The 20,415-nt window shown below is 47.3% G+C and overlaps 1 protein-coding gene across 5 annotated transcripts in view; it reads right to left on the bottom strand.

Moving 5' to 3' along the window:
• The window catches only part of FGD5 (FYVE, RhoGEF and PH domain containing 5), a 128,213-nt gene that overhangs the window by 70,040 nt on the left and 37,758 nt on the right, over positions 1-20,415 (bottom strand). For all 5 annotated transcript variants that reach the window (XM_077857716.1, XM_077857717.1, XM_077857714.1 and 2 more), the window contains exon 3: positions 1,025-1,157. In XM_077857716.1, the coding sequence (XP_077713842.1) occupies positions 1,025-1,157 (133 nt within the window). The remainder of the gene's footprint in view (positions 1-1,024; positions 1,158-20,415) is intronic.

Genomic DNA, 20,415 nt, shown 5'->3' with positions numbered 1-20,415 from the left:
CCAGCCTTGGAAGGAGAGAATGACAAAGAGTGGGAGACAGACACGGACGTGGTGCCTGAAGGAGGCCAGTCAGGGAGGAGGTGCTGCTCCTTGGCCTCCCCAACTACTCCTCTGCAGACAAGGGAGGGATCCAGCAGATGGGCCAGAAATGCCAAGCTGGTCTCAACCTTCCTAGCCTGTCTCCCTGCAGTGGGGGTGTCCCTCTTGGTCTAAATTCCTGGCCTCTGGCACCTCATGGTGTTTCCTGGATGACACAGAGTAACAGCTGTGTGGTCCTGGGCAAGTTCTTCACTTCTCTATATCTGCAAAGGTAAAACACGAGACAAACCCGAGCTCCAAGAAGCATGAATGAAAGGACTAGTAAAATCAGCCAGCAAATGGAAGTGAAGCACAGGCTCTCATGCACCCTGTAGCGAACATATATAATTACCACCATGCCCCGATGCCCATTGAGAGGTCTGGGCCGCCACTGTGACTTGGTCTCTACCCGCAGCAGGCACCCCACTCACTGTCTGCCTCCAGAGAAACAAGAGCTCTTCCCTCAGCCCCATCCCCTCAAAGCACTGCGGTATAGGTATGGGAAACCACCTTTCATTCCAAAACTATCTTCACTTAAGGAAACTCATGTGCTTCTCTTAACTCAGCCTCATGAGTCCTACTTCACAGATGAGGACACTGAGGCCCAGAAGCCTGAGGTCATTAGAAACCAGGTCTGTCTTGATTCAAATAATGCTGCTCTATTTCACTTCATCCACAAGAGCTCTGGGAAGCCCCAAACTGCCTCAGACCCAAGAAGTCAGCAGGAGCAGTCATCCTGGCATCACCAACGCAGGTCCCTGTGTCTGCCATATGTCTTAAAGTTGTGCCATGACAGTCGCTGTATCCAACTTGGGGCCAGCTATTTGCAAACAACTCCCTCCTCACCAAGAGAGAATGCAGTGGATCCTTCACCATCCTTTCTCAGCCTTTACATCTCTGACTCCCCACAACCCACTGGCCCCTTGCCCAGGGTGGGCCATCCTACCTTGTGGGTGAGGCTGGGGTCTCTCAGAACACTGTCTTCCTCCTCCGAGCTTCCCTGCTCTTCATCCGATGACAAGTCTTCTTTGGGGGCTGCCGCGGAGATGGGACAGACCTTATAGGGTTCCGTGTAGGCACTAAAGTCAGAGCAAAGAGAAGATTAGAGCTCCCTGTCCAGCAAAGGCAAAGTAAATACTCCAGGGGCCCTAATAATGCCCCAAACCATTAACGAGTGCTCCGTGTGCAAAGCACTATGCCTGCCCTCCATGGGGACCCAGAACTGAACAAGACACAAGCCAAAACCTCCCTACATGCTCCCACTCCAGCCATCCTGGCCTCCTTGTAGTTTCCTGAACATGCCATGCTCTTTGCTGCTTATATGCCTTTACAGATGCTAAGACAGACTTGTCTCTAGGTTGGATATGAGGCAGGTTGTGATGCTAGAGGGTACACATAAGGACTATGAGGGCAAGAGATGTTCAATTTGATTGGTCCAACAATCTGGACTGGCATGGTAAGGCAGCAGGGTCTGTTCCGAAGGTGGCCATGTCGTCTGGGCCTGAATAAGGGATACAGTGCGGTCTGGGGTTTGCATTCTAGACCCTGGTCCCTGCCTTGTCATCAGCTAGATCATGGACAAGACACAACTCAGGAAACACAATCAGTTTCCACCTAGGGGAATAATGATTCCTATTTCATTTTCTTGGCTGATGCTGTAAGAATCAATGCTTAGAAAACTTGCAATGGTGAGATAACAATCTCATATGTATGTGACTATGACTATGATATAGGCATTGCCATTCATTATAAAATATATTTATTCAATACATGTTTATTGATTGCCTGCTTTATGCCAGGCACAGAGCTAGGCAGAGGGTAACACGGTGGCAAAGAAAGTAGATATGGTCCCCGTTTCAAAAAAGGAACCACGAATATATGATCATAAATTATGGTCAGTTAAGGAGAAGAAGGAAGTGCTTTCATGGGGAATAACAAGGGGGAAGTGTTTGGACAGGTCAGGGAGGGCTGCTCTGAGGCTGCGAGCAGGAGGAGGAGCTCTGTGACAGCATGGGGAAGTCTCTAGGGGAAGCAGCATGTTAAAGGCATGGAAGCAGCCAAGAGCTTGGCCTGTGACAAACCAACCTGGAGCAGAACCCTCCTTTCTCTGACTTCAAAACTATCCCCACAGAGGAGGTCCTAATCCCATTACAACCTCCTCCTTGCTCTGCTTCCTGCCTTCCTCTCCACCCAGCAGAGTGACTGCTCTGCAAGAGGGATCAAGTCATGTCCCTCTCCTACTTGGAAACCTTCAATAGCTCCCTCCTACCATTGGCAATGTGGTCCTAGACAATAACTCACAAAATTTCTCCTCACACTCAAAATCTAGGCATTTGGTCTTATTAAATTCTTTTTCTTTTTTTAAGATGTATTTGTTTGAGAGAGAGAGAGAGGGAACAAGCACAAGCAGGAGGGGCAGAGGGAGAAATCTCAAATAGACTCCGTGCTGAGCACAGAGCCTGATGTGAAACTCAACCTCATGGCCCTGAGATCATGACCTGAGCCAAAACCAAGGGCCAGATATTCAACGAACTGCACCACCCAGGCACCCTGGTCTTATTAAATTCTAATCAAATATTTATTTCTGCCCTCTGGGAATGCCACAATGGGTACTAGAATAATGAATGGATGGATGGATGGATGGATGGATGGATGGACGGACTGGAGGAGAGGAGGGATCACCTATTTGCTAGAGGTGCTGCAATGCTAAGCCCAGACCTCAAGTGAGCAGGGACACTGCTCTTATCTCAGGCCCTGAGCCAGGAAGAGAGAAGCACGGTCAGGGAGGGAGCATTAGGATCAGAGAAACTGAGCTGTAGGCTACAGTGAAGCTAGGGGCCATCTTGAAGCTTTTTCTCAATCTCAACCACCGCAGGAGCCAGATATCTGGGCCAGATACCAGGGATACCTATCTCCAGAACACCTGGAGCCCAGGAAACAAGGGGCTGAGTCAAGAGCAGGACAGGTATCCGGTGGTCCACATTAGGACCATGAGGTCAGACAGATCAGGGACATGGTGGTCTGTTCCAGCCTGGCCTTCTGAGGACAAAATGTGTATATGGCAGAGACTATAGCTCTGCTCTTACATGCAGATGCACAAAGTCCTGACCAGGGCTGAGCCATAATTCACTCTACTATCCAACTGGCTACCCTTATGATCAGACCTCTTTCTTCTTTTTCAGAATTAATTTTGTTGTCCTTTTCTTTCAAACTATGAGAGCAAACAGTGGATTTTGCAGCAAGCCCTCTACCAATGAGGAGTAAAAAAGGCATGTGAGCACCTCCCCTTCTAGGACTACCCTATACCTCCTTCAGTGTCCCTTTCCACACCGCCAGGGGCCACTGGGGAACACCACATTTGCTTTAGCGAGCTCAGAATCTCCTTCAGGAAAGTGACTGCATGGACCAGTCTCCTAGAGCCCTAGCTTCCTTCCCTCCAGGGCTTCTTGCATCAATTTGCCCCATGTGTGTCCTCAGGGAGTGGAGCCTTTGTCCCCCATCAAGAGGAACGGCTACATTAGGCCCCAGCAGGAGCCATCTGTGCTCTGTGGAAGATAACCAGTAGTGGTGAGGGATAGAGCAGTTGAGTGTGCCCTTGGATGGTTCTTATCAAGGAAAAGAAGGTAGGTGCCAGGCCTTTCCTAAAATGCACTGTGAAGGAGGAAAGGATTCCCAGCCAAACCTCCCACGGGTAAAGGGTGTCACCATTGTCCAGGCAGCAAGCTGGAAATCTCAGCATTTCCTTGGATAGCCAGCCACTACCTGAACACAATATCTCTCCTGAATTTACCTTTAAGTCTTCCCCAATTCCACTGGCATCTGTGTGATAGCTCTGTGGTCCAAGCCATCTCTTGCCTGGACCTTTGTGACCATTGCTTTCCAGTCCCCGCCTCCACCCTGGCTGGCCTCCAATCTGTTCCCCACCCAGCAGCCAGAGGGAACCTCCTCAAAACCCAATCTGATTGCGTCACCCTCTTGCTGGAATTGTTCAGGGATAGTCTGGTGCCAATGGGATTCAGACCCAACAGCTTAGGCTGTCGAGCAAGGCTCTGTTCAACCTGGGATGTACAAAAGTGGGTGCCCTTGGGCCTTGATGCTGCAGAGAAGTCTGAGGTAGCACTGGACACTACCTCAGTCCAAGCAGATGGTTGAATTCCACAAAACAGAGCCATGGTGACACTGGGAAGACACATAGAAGCCAAACCCCTAGGGGAGGAGAGGGCTGGCTCAAGGCCACATGGCAAATCTGGGCCAACACACATTGCCTCAAAGGATGCCTCTTCCTATGTTTGATCCCATTTTAGAGATGTGAGAACAGAGGCCCAGTCAGGTTCTCACAGTGCACTGATGTGTGGAGCTGGGTCTCAGTTTGCCAGGGAAAAGGGGGTCTTTGTTTTTGTTGTTTGTGATATTATTTTACTTTCCATTTGAGAGGCAGTAGGGTGCAGAGATTGGAGCTCACGTTCTCAAGTCAGACTGCCTGCGTTCAAATTCCATCTCAGCCCAGTACTGGCTGTGTTTAACTTCATTAGGCCTCAGGGGTGCCTAATTCACTGAGCTGCTGGGAGGATTCAATGAGTTACAAAATGTAAAACACTTAGAACTCGTGCCCAACACATAATAACTCACTAAATGGGAGCTCTCTTCATTACCAGCTGAGCTTTAGCTGCATACAGCTGTTCTACTATTTACCTACTGTGGTCTTTAAGTCAACTCATTTTTAACATTTGCTAACACTATGACCTCATCCCAAGTGATAACGCGCATGAAGTTAGAGTGCGTGACTTCATATAATTATCAATCTATAACAGTTTGACTAACATTATGCTGCTCACCATCAGAGACCCACAGACCTCACAGAAATAATAAATATGGTTAACTCTGACCCACCAACCATCCATACACAACCATCCTCAGCTTTGGCTAGAAATGTGGCTCATGATCTTTTATTCCACTTCTTCCTCTGACTTTTGCTTTCAAGAAAGATCTAGAATGGAAGTCAAAAGATACAAAAGTCTGGGTGTTCTGATGATATTTCTAATTTGTTTATTTCACTGTCCTGTTTTGGGATTGTGAGCACAACAAATGGAGATAAACTGTTGTTAAAAATATGCTTTCACATATACAAGAGCAAGTATAATTCAATGCGTTTGCAGATTCAATGGAAGTTGTAACAACAGCCCTGATCTTGGACAGAAGTCATTCATTTAATAAGCAAAGAAAATATTCTAAAACTACAAGGATCAACAGAGCTGCCCCTACAGAACCTTCATACTTGCTACCAGATCTTCAAATACAGGGAAGAAAACAGTTCTGAGAAATGTTTTGACAACTTCTACCCAAATGCTCCAACAGGCTCTAGTATAACTTGTGTCCTGTGCAACCACTTCTTCCCTTGGGTAAATAGACTTGGAACCATGACATACCCCATCCATTTCACCAGTCTGTCAACATAAATCTCTGAGATGGGTCCTTTGCAAAGGCTGCGAGGCTCTGTATTTTTAGTTGCACAGTTCCTGTCTATTTGGTTTTTAAGTCATTCAAAAAAAAAAAAAAAAGACCACTAAGAATCTTCTGTGTTTTAGACTCTGAACTATAAGTACTGGTGGTACAGCAGTGAGCAAATAGACATTATCTTTGTTCTGTGGAAAATGCCCATTGTAATCGTAACTGAGATGCTATCTTCAAATAGCTTGAGTATAACAATATATTACATATGAGAAAGCCTTTTAAGCCACCCATCTATCCATCTACATACTCTTTCATCCACTCACCCATTCATGCATCCATCCCTCTACCCACCCATTCATCTATCCAACCACCCCATCCACTTAGCCATCCATCCATGCATCCATTTGTCCACCAACCCATCCAGCCATCCTTCTATAACCCATCCAATCATCCCTCACTCACTTATTCAACAAATAGGGATTAGCAGGTACTTGAAGGAGCTAACACATAGGCAGATTAAAGATGGCTAAAGTACTATCTCTGGCCTCGAAGAAAGTACAGTGCAAAGTACTGGTTAAGAGGGTGGGTTCAGAAGTCAGGCTGATTGGTCTGAATCCCAGCTCTATCATTTCAAGCAAGTTACTTAACCTTTCCGTGCCTTCGTTTTTTGTGTGTGGTTGGTTTTAAATCTGTAAATCAAAGGAGATGACACATGCTGGGAAAAATCAGCAAAAAGGCCAGGCAGTCAGGACTGTAAGTTTAGAGACCAAGTGGCCTGGAACGTTGGCATCACATCAGAGGAGAGTCCCTGTGTGACTTTAGGCAAGTCACCCAATCTCTCTGTTTGCCATCTGCAAAGTGGGGATGACTACATAGGTTCATTGTGGGATTAAATGAGAACACGATGGGGAAAGCGGCCACTGCCTGGCACTCAGTAGGTCCTTTCTGGCCAGCCCACACAAGGGCCAAGTTCTAAAACCCCAGACTAGTCTCCACACTGCTGTATCCTCCCTCTGAGTTGACTTGTGTTTTAAAAGGAACACAAATTAAAGCTGCCCAGAGCTCATTACCTTAAATGACCCTCCAAAAGAGCACAGTCCTTTCCAGCAGCCTAAAGTCGTAAAAGGACATGTGCATCCACGTGGGGGGACGAACAGTTTGTAACCCAGCCCAGGGCTGTCTAACTCTGCCCATTAAATCCCGTCCTAGTGACACTTGCTGGGAGTCATAAACCCTAAGCACAGCCAAAATGGCTTAATAACTCATAAAAAAGGAACCCTTGCCTCATTGAGAATCTGTCGGCGGGCACTCTGGCCCCAAACTCCATTCTTGCTGGTACAATGATATGTGTGAAGGAGGCCAGATTGCAGATGTAACATCCTTTGGCTCATCTGACACAGGCTGGGACCTCTCTCAAGTTAGCCAGCTCAGCGAGGAGGGGCAGGGGGCTTCAGGGCTGCTCTCTGGGAGATGGAAAACTGGAGATGGAGGAGACAGGATGACTACCCTAATTAGCAGAGCAGCTGGAAGAGCTTAGAAGTGGATGGAGGGAAGGGCTGGCTGCACAACCAGGGATTTCCAAACCCTCAGACATTCAATCCTGCCCCCTGCCTACTCTCCACACTCCCTCACGCCCAGGCACCTTCACAATTCATTTGATCCCTTCAGACCTTCCTCAGCTGGCACCTTCTGCTCTGAGACTTCCTTGTCTCTCAGAATTGACCCCTCCCATGTCCCCCTTCCTCAAAGGGACATTGAGACTCTCACAGATACAGTAACTGTATCTCAGACTGTACTGTAACTGGGAACCTTCAATCTGATAGAGTGAAAATTGCTTAAGATGGGGGTCAGAGACCCAGGAGTCCTGGATTCACCACGAACCCAATGCATGATCTGGGTTACGTGACTGTCAGCATAGGCCTCAGTTTCCACACCTGCAAAATGGAGGTAGAGAACAAAACACCCAGGCATGTGAAACTTAAGACCAGACTGCATGCATCCCACAGCCTGAAAGCAGCTGCCTGTCTGTCTCCTCACCACTGGAGTGAATCTCTGCTTTGTTCCCTCTTGGAGGGAATGCATCCTGCACCCAGGGTCAGCCAAGGGATAGAGCTTGTAATGGTTCCCAGAAACATGATTGAAGGAGAGGCTTTTTTAAAAATTCAATTTCCATTTTTTTTTTTTGCTAAGTAAAAACAGAAGTACATCCTTGCTCTCTATCCTATGTCATCCTTACCCTTCTTCTTGAAATATAGCATCGATGGTTTTGTAGGAATTTTTCTTGTTATAAGAGCTCATTAAGAGATATAATTCACATATCATAAAATTTTGCCCTTTTAAAGTATACAATTTAGTGCTTTTTAGCATATCCACAGAGTTGTACAACCATCATCACTACTCAATTTTAGAACATTTTCATCAACCCCGAAAGAAACCCCGTACTATTCAGTAGTCAATCACTAGGACTGGCCCCCAATTCCAGGCAATCACTAATTTACTGTCTGTCTCTATGAATTTGTCTTATTCTGGACATTTCATATAAATGGAATCCTACAATATTTGTCCTTTTGTGTTGGCGCTTTCATAATGTTTTCAAAGTTCAAACATAGCATAATGTTTTCAAAGTTCATCCATGTTATAACAGGTGTCAGTACTTTATTACATTTTATAGCCAAATATTGCACTGTAAGTCTCTACCACATTTTGTTTATCCATTCACCTGTGGATAGACATTTAGATTGCTTCCATTTTTTAGCTATTATGAATAGTGCTTCTATGAACATTCAAGTGAAAGTTTTTTATGTAGACATATGTTTTCATTTCTCTTGAGTATATATATATAGGAGTAGAACTGCTTGGTCATATGGTAACTCAATGTTTAAGATTTTGAGGAACAGCCAGACTGTTTTTTGGCTGTACCAAAATGTAAAAACATTCTCACTGGCAATGCTGAGGGTTTCAATTTCTCGATATCCTCATCAATACCTGTTATTGTCTGTTTTTTAATTTGAGCCTTCCCAGTGGGTTTGAAGTGGTTTTATAGGGATTTTCAAGTAATTTTGTTCTCCTTGATTCCATTTCAGCCTCCTCCTGCTCCAAACATTTTTTTTTCTAGCCAAAGGGGAACATAACTGTAACTATGAAGGCTTTCTTTTCAGATAATCCATGAAGGTTCCGAGGTCCAGGTGGGGGAAAATTAATACTTTGGGAAGATCTGCAGAAGCCTCATAAAATAATAGACTAATATAAAGAGGTAACATACTAGAGAAAAATCATAAGCCAGAACCCCAAACTCAGCAGAGGGATCATCTCTCAGGTTCCAGCTTTGGGAAACAGTCACTACCATCCTGCAACTTTGGGTACCAAGAAAGACAACAGAAGAGTCCTACATTGCTGATCCTTAGCAGCAGCCGCACTGCTAGCACATGGGCCTGGCCTTGCTCTGCCACTGACGTCCTAGCATTTCAGCCATCTCTGGGGCCCCAGCAAAGGATAATGTTAAAGGACACATTTCACCTCCTGAGGGCAGGACCCAGTTCTGCCACTTGTCAGCCCAATGACCCTAGGCCAGTCCCTTAACCTGCCCAGCTTCCTCCTTTGTAGAAAGAAGATGGTAACAGTATTTACCTTCCAGGGTCTAAGAGATGATGTCCGTGAACTGCTCAACACAGTGCCTGGCAGTTTTATTGGCTACAATCACCTGAGCTAAGGGCCAGGGCTGAATTAATCAAGCAGAGTTCCTCAAGTTCATACAGACCTGGGTTCTAGTCCTACCTCTGCCATCAGCTTGCTGTGTGACACTGAGTAGGGCCCCTTCCTCTCTCTGGACCTCAGCTTCCTCATCTGTAAAATAAGGGAGTTAGAGGACCTCTGAAGGCCCTTCCCACTGTGATGTTCTGTGACTTTATGTCCAAAGGGCTCATCCACAAAGCTGAGGAACTTCATCCCAGTGATTCTTGCACATGTCTGCCTCCACCAGCCATTACATGCAGCCAACCACCAACTCACTGGCCCATGCACACCTCTGTACCTTCCCATCACTGTAACTCTTCCAAGGCTGTTCCAGAATTCCTGCACACCTCTCCTGTACTTGCCACCAGGTCTACATACATACCAGCTCTGCCAGGAAGCCTCTGCATCTCTCTTACTGGACGAGGCTCCCATCACATTTACATTTTGTGACCACAATTATTTATGTTCCCATATTAGCCCCACCATCAGCCACAGCTCTTTGTGGGAGGGGAATCGTCTGCTTGCTATGCATTCTGTGTCTTCCATGAATGGCACACAGTAGGTACACAACAAACGTGTTAAACGACTGCCTACTCCAGCTAACTTATCTGACTTCCCCTTAGCCTGTCAGTGAAGGCTTCCTTAATCCTCCCTATTCAGCAGGTGCTCGACACCTCTGGTAGAAATAGCACCAGCAGGTGCTGCCACTACTGAGCATGCTGTGGCTAGCCAAGTCTTAATGAATAAACAGGTTTTTTTTTTCTTTTACGGGTTAGGCCATCATTTCATATTACTTAGAAAATGGCTATGGATAGGTGTTGAACGAGGCATCCTGTGGGGTGGATCTGGTTCAGCCATAGGTGTAATGGATGCCAAGAGACTGGTGGCTAGGATTGCCTCAGTTTCCTCATCTGTAAGATGGGCTCCACGGCAGTCGGTCCTAAGGACACAGTCCAGAACAGAAGGAGACTTGGACACATGATTCTCCTATCACCTCTTTTCTGGGATTCAGAATAAGTGAGGCCACAGGGGAGGTGGAAGGGAGGGGAGCTGCTGCTGCCACCTCAGGCAGCTGGAGAGGATGTAGTGGTTGGAAATTCATGAAGAACACTATAATTTTATAACCGCACACCACATCTGAAACTGCCAGGAGCTAGGAGAGGGGCCATTTGTGGTTTCCTTGTGTGGTGGTCTGAAAAACAATCCTCTTTTCCCACCCCTCCCTTCCACAAGGGCACAGCTAACCAATAATAACAGGAGTAGCCACAATAGTAGTAGAAGTAGAGCCAGTGATTTGGGGTGCTTACTATGTGCCAGGTACTTTACAAATTCTTCCCAACCACTGTCTCCTGTAGGTTATTACCATGCCCATTTTATAGATGGAGAAACATGCACAGACAGGGTTAAGTGCAAAGCTGGGATCTGAACACAGGGAATCGGTTCAGAGCCTGCCCTTCGAACTACTAATCTATGCTGCTTCTGCACTGCAGTATCACCAGCTAAGGGTTACTGAGCGGTGTGCTAAACACACCTCATTCATTACCCTATGGATCCTCTCAGCCACTTAGCGAGGCAAGCACTGTTATTTATCTTCCTTCCTTTTCATCTCAAGAAACTGAGGCTCTGTAAGGTTAAATGACTTTCCCAGGTTATCCACTCTGCTATTCCCCTTCCACCAACTTCTCCTAGACAGAACCACTGGGGACCTTCAGCTGGACCCACTCATTAGACACATTTGTTCTTCTGGTTCACTGCTGCCTTCTCTGTGCTAGGGAGAAGGCATGAGAATGTACGAGAGGTGCCAGGACACACAGGAGTGTCCACAGCGCAACAACACAAGGAAGGCAGAAGGCAAGGGCCTTTCTGACATGTATAAGCACGTGTGACAAGTCACGTGTGGCCAGTGTGGGACATCTGGATGGGGGACACAGCAGGAATCAATCATACAGAGCCAGACAGAAACAAACACACCAAGGCTCAGACCCAGCAGGGAAGGTGACATAGGCAAGGGAAACAACCCTGGACCCAGACACACACACACGTCACATGACTCATCTTGTGGCCTTGCTGAACTACATCTGTCTCTTTTGTCCCAAACAGGACAGAAGCATTTTCAGAGAAATGCCACCTTTTGCCAAAGGCCTTTAAGATTCTATAAATCTACCTTGCTTCTCTAGGGCAGGGACTGCCTTCCAAGAACAGATGCCCGGGAAATGTCTGCTGACCTGACTCCCTCATACTGGTCAGGACCTAGGGTCAGTGGCAGTCTCTGAACTCAGATCCAACCTAACCTCCCACTCCAGGAAGCCTTCCCTGATCACTGAGATAGCTCTACTGCAAAACTAATGAAGCTTAAACTTCAACCCCCTCACCGGCAGGGGTCTCTTTCAAGGCTCTATAGATTTAATATTCTTCATTGTATATTCTTTTTCTTAAAAAGACTCCACAGATTGCATAAGCTTAACAATCTGCCCCTGCCTGGCCACACCTGCTTATAATAGAGACCCTGCTCCCCTCTATATGCCCCTGTACCAACGGACACCTCACATCTAGCTATGGCATTAGCTTTTCACATGAATCCCAAACTGTGAGCTCCTTCTTGCCAGCAAGAGTGCTGAATTCTGCATGTAACAGGTGCTCAATTAATACCTGCTGGCTTTCATTGGCTCATGGGGATGAGGGAGAGAACCTCCAGCCATGTTTCTCCGGGCATCCCTGAGCAGGTGTGGATTTGAAACAGTCCAAAATCAGAGCTGCCCTACCTAGCACAAGCACAGCAGCGCACAGTGGATGGAACATCCGCTACTTCCACTGCCTTACCTGATACAATCCACATTTGTTGAAGGTTACCCCAAGCCTGGCACCGGGAACACAGAAGTGAAAGAGATCCTTCATCTGCCCCCAAGGCACTCACATAGCCTAGCAGGAAAGCAGACAGATCAACAGGCCACAAGGTGGTGAGTGCCAGGAGGAAGCAACCCAGAAAGGACCCCTAAACTTCTGTGTGTGTGTGTGTGTGTGTGTGTGTGTGTGTGGTGAGGAGGGAATCACAGGGGGGTTCCAGCCCAGGGTGAGACCAGAGAGAGTCTAAAGGTTGAGCAGGAGACAAAGAAAAGAGAGTGGTAGGGAAAATTCCAGGAAGGTTTATGCAAAGGCACGGGGGTAGAAATGTTGGGTCCTGTGTGCAATTATCCATTACTTGGTAAGGAGAGCTGGGAGAAGAGGCTGGCAAGGCCACAGAGCTCTCAAATACAGGGCTAAGGCACCTGAACTGTGTGTTCCAGAGGTAATGGGGAGCCAGAGAGAGGTTTTAGCCAGGGGAAGGACCTGCCTAGTTTTACTCCCTGGAGAGTTCACCCTGGCCACTTGTGAACAACAGTGGGAGACAAGCTGGAAGATGAGAGATGAGAAAAGGCTGGGGGGTGGAGAAGACAGAGGCTCCAAGGTCCTGGGAGATCGGCTCAGGGAGACACAGCTAGCAAGTGGCAGTTCCAAGATTAAATTCAGGTCTCCCATCTTCAAATATGATCCTTGTTTCTTTTTTTTTTTTTTTTTTTTTTTTTATTATTTATGATAGTCCCAGAGAGAGAGAGGGAGAGAGGCAGAGACACAGGCAGAGGGAGAAGCAGGCTCCATGCACCGGGAGCCCGATGTGGGATTCGATCCTGGGTCTCCAGATGATCCTTGTTTCTTAAAGTATGAAATCAGATATGTGAAAGCAACACAGTACCTGACACCTGCATGGACTCAATCCTTCTTCAGGCTTTAAAAACATAGCCTGTACTCCCAGTATAATCAATAACAGAGAGCATTTTAACAAAATTTCAATTTACACACACTTCTTAAGGAGCACCTCTGTGACATAAGTGAAGCCAATCTGAACTCCCTGGGGAGTTGCAGGGTTGAACGGGGCTGACCTGTTCTTTCCTCACTGTGCTTCACACAGCTGGGCTAGGGCTACACGAAGGCAGTGAGCTTGCTGTATGTATGTTAGAGCTGCACCAAGTGCCCATTTAACAGGTGGGGAAACTGAGGTCCAGGGCAGGAAAGGCTGAAGGCAGATCTCCTTGATGCTCTTTCCACTGCTCCCAGGAGCCTCCCCCAAGAGGAGGGGGTCAGCTGGCCTGGTGTTTTGGAGGCAGGCAGGGTGCGGCAGTCTTGGAGCAAAGAGGCAAGAGGAGGGGCAGGGCTGCCTGGGAAGTGGGACCTTTCCCTCCAACAACAACAAAAAGTCTCGTCCTTGGGGTAGGAAGAGGGACACCCGCCCTCAGCCCTCCCACTAGCGCCCAGACACATCTTCTGGGCTCCCAGAGGTTGGCTACCCCTCCTCCACCCACCTCCCAGGCCTTGTCCTGCATTTCCTGTAAATACCGACACTTCCTCCCTTGGGAGGGCCTGGCAGTGCTGAGGCCACACCCGGCTGGCCTGCCACACAATGGCTGGGTCACTCCACACCCCCGGCTGTCCCTGGGACCCAGAGAAATGCCACCCTTTGCTAAAGCTAGCCAATTCCATGCTCCCAAGGCGAAGGTGGGCAAAGTAAGGTTTGGGCAGGGGGAGAAGTTTGCCCAGCATTACACAGAGAATCTGCTGCTGAATGCAGGGTCGCCCCTCACTCATCTCTTCACTCCAACACTGTCTACACTGCCTGCCACAGGTTAAGTTCTGGAAGTGCAAATGCTGGTTAGGAGCAGACTCTGGAGCCAGGCCCACCTAGGTTTCCAAATCTGGTTCTCTGCCACTCACCAGCTATGCGACCTTGGGCAAGTTTTCTGTCCTCATGTATAAAACTGGGAAAAATAACAATACCAATCTCACTGGGTTATGGTGAGATTTAGTGAGTTGACATACATAAAAAGCACCTGGGGCAGTGCCTGGAACATAGCTCTATGTTATTGTTGCAGTTTTTAAATGTCCACAGAAAACTCCAACCAGGACAGAACCAGGTCTCCAGGCCACAGCCCAGCGGGGATGCATGTAGGGGTCGGATTTCCAACCTCAAAATAGTCTGGGGTTAGAAGGGTTGTTTGGAGAGTCAGGAGACTTTTGTTTTACCAGTGGCTCACCCTGTGACCTTGAGCAAAACCACTTCCTTCCTCGTGCCTCAGTGTCCTCAGCTATGAAACAGTGATCAAAATCCCTGCTCTGCCTAGCTCATGGGTTGTAGGGAGATCAAGGAGACAATAGGGTAGGAAAGCAAATCGGCATGTTAGGTGTTTAAGGTCAGAGCTGGCATTCCCAAACAAATCATCACAAAACCTAGTCTTCAACAATATGCTCTGAAAGTCTTTCTTAGTATAGTGTTGATATTATGGCTGCACTGAGAGCCTCCTGTGTCCTGGCCCCTGGGCAAGGAACTACCTGCAATCTCTCATTTACTCCTCAAGACAGGTCCATCAGTGGCATGTTCTCAGTCCATGTCATGGATGATGAAACAGGTTGTAGGGTGCTGGAGTCAGGACTGGAACAGATTTCTCTGACTCCAATGCATGCTGCCTCTAGGAGAGCAGTTCTTCAATATAATACCATAGGCTCCAAGACTGGGCTGTGCAGGATTTCCTTACCCCTGGGCTAAGATCTGCAACTGACTCTACATCTACAACCACCCCCGCATCTTCCATCTTGGGTGATCCTCCCCACAAACCTGTAAAGGCAGGCACTAGCCCCTGGTACGAAGAGGACAAAATGAAGCCTGGAGAGGTAGAGTGGCCTGCCCAGGGCCCCACATTATGAGGGCAGAAATGGAGGGCCAGAAGCTGGATGTCTGGCCCCATGCCTAGAACTCTCTCCTTTGCAGGACAACACCTGTTTGTTCCCTGTGTGGGCCTCAGAGGATGCCAAACAGTGGTTCCTGACTCCAGATCCAATGTGGAGACATGTCAGGACCTGGGATGCCATGCGAGCACTTTTTGGGGCCTGTGGCTGGGTATCTGGAAGTATTTAGGAGCTGTGCAGCAAAGCCTGCTTTCTTCTTCTTCTTCTTCTTCTTCTCTCTCTCTCTCTTTTTTTTTTTTTTTGCCAGTAATTGCTTTGAAATATGGGTTCTGAGAGTTGGGCTGCAGTGCCAGCTGGCACAGCCTTCTTTCCACACGCCCAGGACAGAGACTACAACAATGGAACTCTGGAAAGCTGCACATCGTGTGAGCCATTCTGCAAACATTTCTAAATCCATTTCTGAAAGAAAGTGCTGGAAAAGAGGCAAGGAACTGGAAAACGGAACCCTTGATGACAGCGTGGCACCCTCCTCCTCAACCCCATCCTCAGAAATTCTTCAGCAACTCTACCCCCACCCCCAGGGAGGAGCCCCTGAGCCCCTAAACTGGTCAGAACATTTTCCTCCACATGAACATCAGAATGTGTACCCAGGTTCAATTTAAATGAGTTTGTTCACAGCTAGTGATTCAGGAGAAAAGTTTTATGGGAAGCAAGCTGGAAGGAAAGATCATCAACTAGGTAAGAGTTTCATAAAACCAAGTCATCTTTACAGAAATAAGCCATGAGCCTGGCTAGGTTAAGCTCTCACCTCTGTATCTACACCCAGCCCCAAATCTGGCCTCCTAGCAGCCCAGCTCCTCCTCCCTTCAGCCTTGCCCTCTACCACAGGCTACCTGGCTCCTAACTTCAGTCTTGGCTGCTCTCCATATTCTATCTAGGATTCATTCAGCCACTAGTGAGGGGAGATGGGGGAACTTTGCTCAGTTCCGCAGGATCCGAACATAAAATGTATTAAGGCAGTTCGCAAATTGTAAAGTCTATAAGACAAAGCATGCTGGGGTGCTCACAGCCCACCCGGACTACGCTGTTTCGGATACAAAGCCACCTTGTAACCCTGCTCCAGGTCTAGTCCCTATCTTGATAAACTCTCTCACATCCAGTTACATTAAACCTACCTGTATCACCTGCTCCCAGATGGTTCAGAAAAACTTCCCAAATCTCCCAGAGCAGGAAAAAAAAAAAAAAAAACTAACAGATAAAACAACAACAGTGTCAAAGCTTTGCATGAGGAGATGAGAACCCCTTCCCTAGAGGTCCTCAAGCTCTGGCTTGTTGAGAACTAAAGGGTCCAGATGAGGGTCCTCATCTCCAAAGTCCCTTCCAAATCCAAACGGACTACCCTCATTAGTTTTAATTCAAACTTCCTAGAGTAAAATAAGTTATGAGTTGATAAGACCAGTAAGTGAGGACGACTTCAGAGTGCAGCTGGCTGAAACCTTTCCCGCAGGTTCACCTCAATCCCTATGAGAGAGCAAGAGAGCCCCCGCCTGCCTTCAGAACCCCTACACAGGAAATCACCTGGGGTGCGGTGGCACCCAACTTTATTGACATAGAGTTACAGTAAAGGGAAAAACCAAGACCAACCAACCAACCAACCAAAAAACAGAATCTAGAAGCTCTAGGTATTTTCTTGAGTGAACTGAGGCAAAATTTCTGAAAACTCTCAAATTCCAGGAGGTGCAGAAGTTAGCACCTGAGATGAAGTAGACACTTGTCAGAAACCCAGGGCAGGGACTTCCCTGAGGACCTTGGGAGGTCATGAGGCACCAGTCATGGACTATTGCCACTGACCAGACCCACGGTATTTAGTTATGAGGAGAGGTAAGGCTTTCCAGGTAGGGAAAACAGCATAAACAAAGCCACGAAGACAGGCAAGTGTGGCCTATTTAGAAGAAACCGGGGTTTCTTTTTTATTCAAACATGACACTATGCCAGACCTTTATATGCACTGCCCGATTCAGTTTTCCCAAGAAGTCTATGAGATAGAAATTATTAACCCCATTTCACAGATGAGAAAACTGAGGCATAGAGTTAGGACGTAACTAAGCCCAAACCACAGAGCTGTTAAACTATGTAGCCAGGGTTTCAAACCAAGTCTCTGTAACTGAAAAGCAAGATGCTTTTATATCTATTTGTTCAGGCTGGCTGTCCTACAAGAGACACTTTCCATATCTCTTCCTCTACACAAATACAGGAATGTCTGCAAGGTCTGAAAGCTGCTACCCCACTGGAATGGACTGATCCCCAGGGCGAGGTGATTTCCCCACACAGCTAGTTAAGAAGCCACACCTGCCTTCAGAATTGTTAGGGGAGTGTTCCTTTCAGGATGAACTGGGGGCAGCTGGGGGTTTTGTTACAAATACAAATTTCTGGGCCACATCCCAAACCCTGTGGGTCAGAATCTCTGGGTGTAGGGGATCCCTGGGTGGCGCAGCGGTTTGGCGCCTGCCTTTGGCCCAGGGCGCGATCCTAGAGACCCGGGATCGAATCCCACGTCGGGCTCCCGGTGCATGGAGCCTGCCCGTGTCTCTGCCTCTCTCTCTCTCTCTCTCTGTGTGACTATCACAAATTTAAAAAAAAAAATTCTCCTTTAAAAAAAAAGAAACGGAATCTCTGGGTGTAGAGCCTGGTAACCTGTATTTTTGATAGTTGTTTTTTTTTTTTTTTTTTTTTAAAGGCATATTAAGATTTGAGAAATACTGTAGCTAAAAGAGTCAAAGAGACTCAGGTTCAAATCCCAGCTGCCCTAACTGTACTACTCTAGGGAAGCTACTCTTTTTTTCTGAGCCTCAGTTTCTCCATCTGTTAGGCAAGAATTCCTTTCCTCCAACCCTCAGAGTTGCTGTGAGGATCAAAGCACCTTTTCTTACTAGTGTTTTCATTTTCCTTGGGTAAGTATCTAGTAGTGGAATTACTGAACCACATGGTACTTCTATTTTTATTTTTTTGAGGAATCTCCATGCTGTTTTCCCCAGTGGTCATGGCAATCTAGCAACCTAAGTGTCCATCAACAGATGAATAGATAAAGCAGATGTGATGAATATATACATAGTGAAGTATTACACAGCCATAAAAAAGGATGTAACCTTGCCATTTGTGGCAACATGGATGGAATTAGAGGGTATCATGGTAAGTAAAATAAGTCAGACTGAGAAATATAAATACCATGATTTCACTCACATATGGAGTCTAAAAAATAAAACAAATGAATAAACAAACAAAAAGTAGAATGAGACCTATTAATATAGAGAACAACTGATGGTCACCAGAGGGAAGGAGAGTGGGAGGCATGGGCTTCCAGTTATGAAATGACTAAGTCACAGCGATAAAAGGCATAGCACAGAGAATATAGTCGATAGTATTGGTGACAGATGATTAACTACATTTGTGGTGAGCACAGCATAATATGTAGAAACACTGAATCATTATGTAGTACACCTGAAACTAACGTAACATTGTGTGTCAACTATACTTAAAAACAAAAATTTTTTTTTTTTTTTAAAGGGAAGTTAGAAAAGCAGAGTTCTAAGTTCCTTCCAGACTTGAGACTGGTGTTTTGTCCCTGGAAACTGCTCCTTGATGGGGAGTGGCTGACTGTGACTTCTTCAACAGTAGAGGAGGGATGGGAGGAGGGCAGGGTTGACTCCCCACATCCCACATCAAGGCGGGTGAGCTGCATGGCATCCAGAGGGCGCTCTGCACACGACTACAACTTACGACACAGCCCTGGGGCGGAGGATTGCCTGCAACCAGGTTTGACTTTGCAGGTGGCCCCCAAGAGTGCATCTACAGAGGGAAGCGGGAGCCCAGTCACAGATTTCAAGGCTAGAAGGAAAACACTACAGCAGGCAGGACATCTGGCACAGCACATCAGCCCCATTCTCCACTCAAGCTTAAAAACTCACTTTTAGCACATGTAGAGAACAATCTCCACGCTGCAGAGACCCCAAGGGTTCCTAGGCTGTTGAGCATAGTGCAATTCAGTTCAGTATTTACAGAGACCCTGCTCTGTGCCAGGTACTGTGCTAAATGCAGGATGAGGACCCTTTCACGGGGAGCCAGAGTCTAAAAAGGGAAAAAATAAATCAAGCAAAATGTCAAACATGAGGAAAAGGAACTCAATTTAGATTCTCTTTTTCTGGAAGAAATATCAAGTATTCAACTCTCAGGATTTTTAAATTAAGAACAAGAAACCTAAGACTTCATTTGAGACATAGAGCAAACTCTTAAAAATATAATTCTGTCTTCTATTTTAATAGCGGAGAGGAAGATAGTAGGGAAGAAGCACAGCACATGTCACTGAGGCAGTCTGTCTTGGGCAGGATGACACCTCGGACAACCGGACCAGCGTTTGACACCACCCTCCTGTCCCACTACCTACCCACTTGTGTGCCCACCCACCACCCACCTCTTCACACCCACACACAGTGCTGAATGTGTAAGACTCCTCTCAGACACTGAAGGATTGGGGCTGAGTGGTGCCTGCTTCCTCGGGAGTCTGTGGTCTGGTGAGGAACGACCACACACTACCATGCACACCGCTACAAAACAGGGGAGACAGACGTCGCAGGAGCCACAGAGATGAACTGTGTGCAAATTTCAGAGGACATCAGAGATATCATTAATTGACAAAAGAAGTAACAGAGGCTTTAAGGAGAAGGTATACTTAAAAGAGCCCAACATATGCCCCTGGGAAGCATCTGAACCTGCAGAGAGAGAGAGAGCAGCTGGGCAGAAAGCACTACTGGGGCAAAGGCACAGGAGTTGGACCACTCCGGGTGCATAAGAGTACAAGATAGATTTCCACTTAAGGTACACAGAAAGGAGTAGAGAGGTGCTGGGGTCCCGACAAGTATGCAGGGCTAGAGGTGGGCTCTGGGACCCTGCCAGAAAGAGCCGATGGGGGAAGGAAGGGAGCACGGACTTCATGAGCCTCACAGCCAGGTGGGCTTGCTGTGGGCTGGCCTCTGTGACCTGCATACCTGCTCCGGTGATCAGGGAGGAGTCCAATCCTAGAGGAGCTCTTTCCAGCCCCCCAGCAGCAGCTGGTCGCAAGCACTGACTGACGGGGCAAGGGGTGGTTGTGGTCCTGTGGTCTGAGGCTGATGGAGAAGCTCCCCTCACACTCCTTGTAGGGAAATGGTGGAGGGGTCTGGCTGGGAATACCGCTAGTTGGTTTGAGGACAACTTGGCATTTTCAACATGGGGACGTGTAGTTCTATTTCTCTGGGTCCCAGAGAACTGCAGTTGCCCAAGCTGGAATGCCTTTCCAGGAAAAAAGCACACCCAACTTAACTGTCAGGCTGAGCACTGCCAAGCAGAAATGGAAGCCAAAATGCCCTGATTTTAGCAACTGCCTGTGTCCTCTTTGGGGGAAAA

The sequence above is a fragment of the Canis aureus genome, chromosome 19, assembly GCF_053574225.1.
Source record: "Canis aureus isolate CA01 chromosome 19, VMU_Caureus_v.1.0, whole genome shotgun sequence".
NCBI classification, from domain to species: Eukaryota; Metazoa; Chordata; class Mammalia; order Carnivora; family Canidae; genus Canis; species Canis aureus.
Note: the sequence above shows the minus strand (reverse complement) of the source record. Positions and strands in the feature narration are given on the sequence as shown.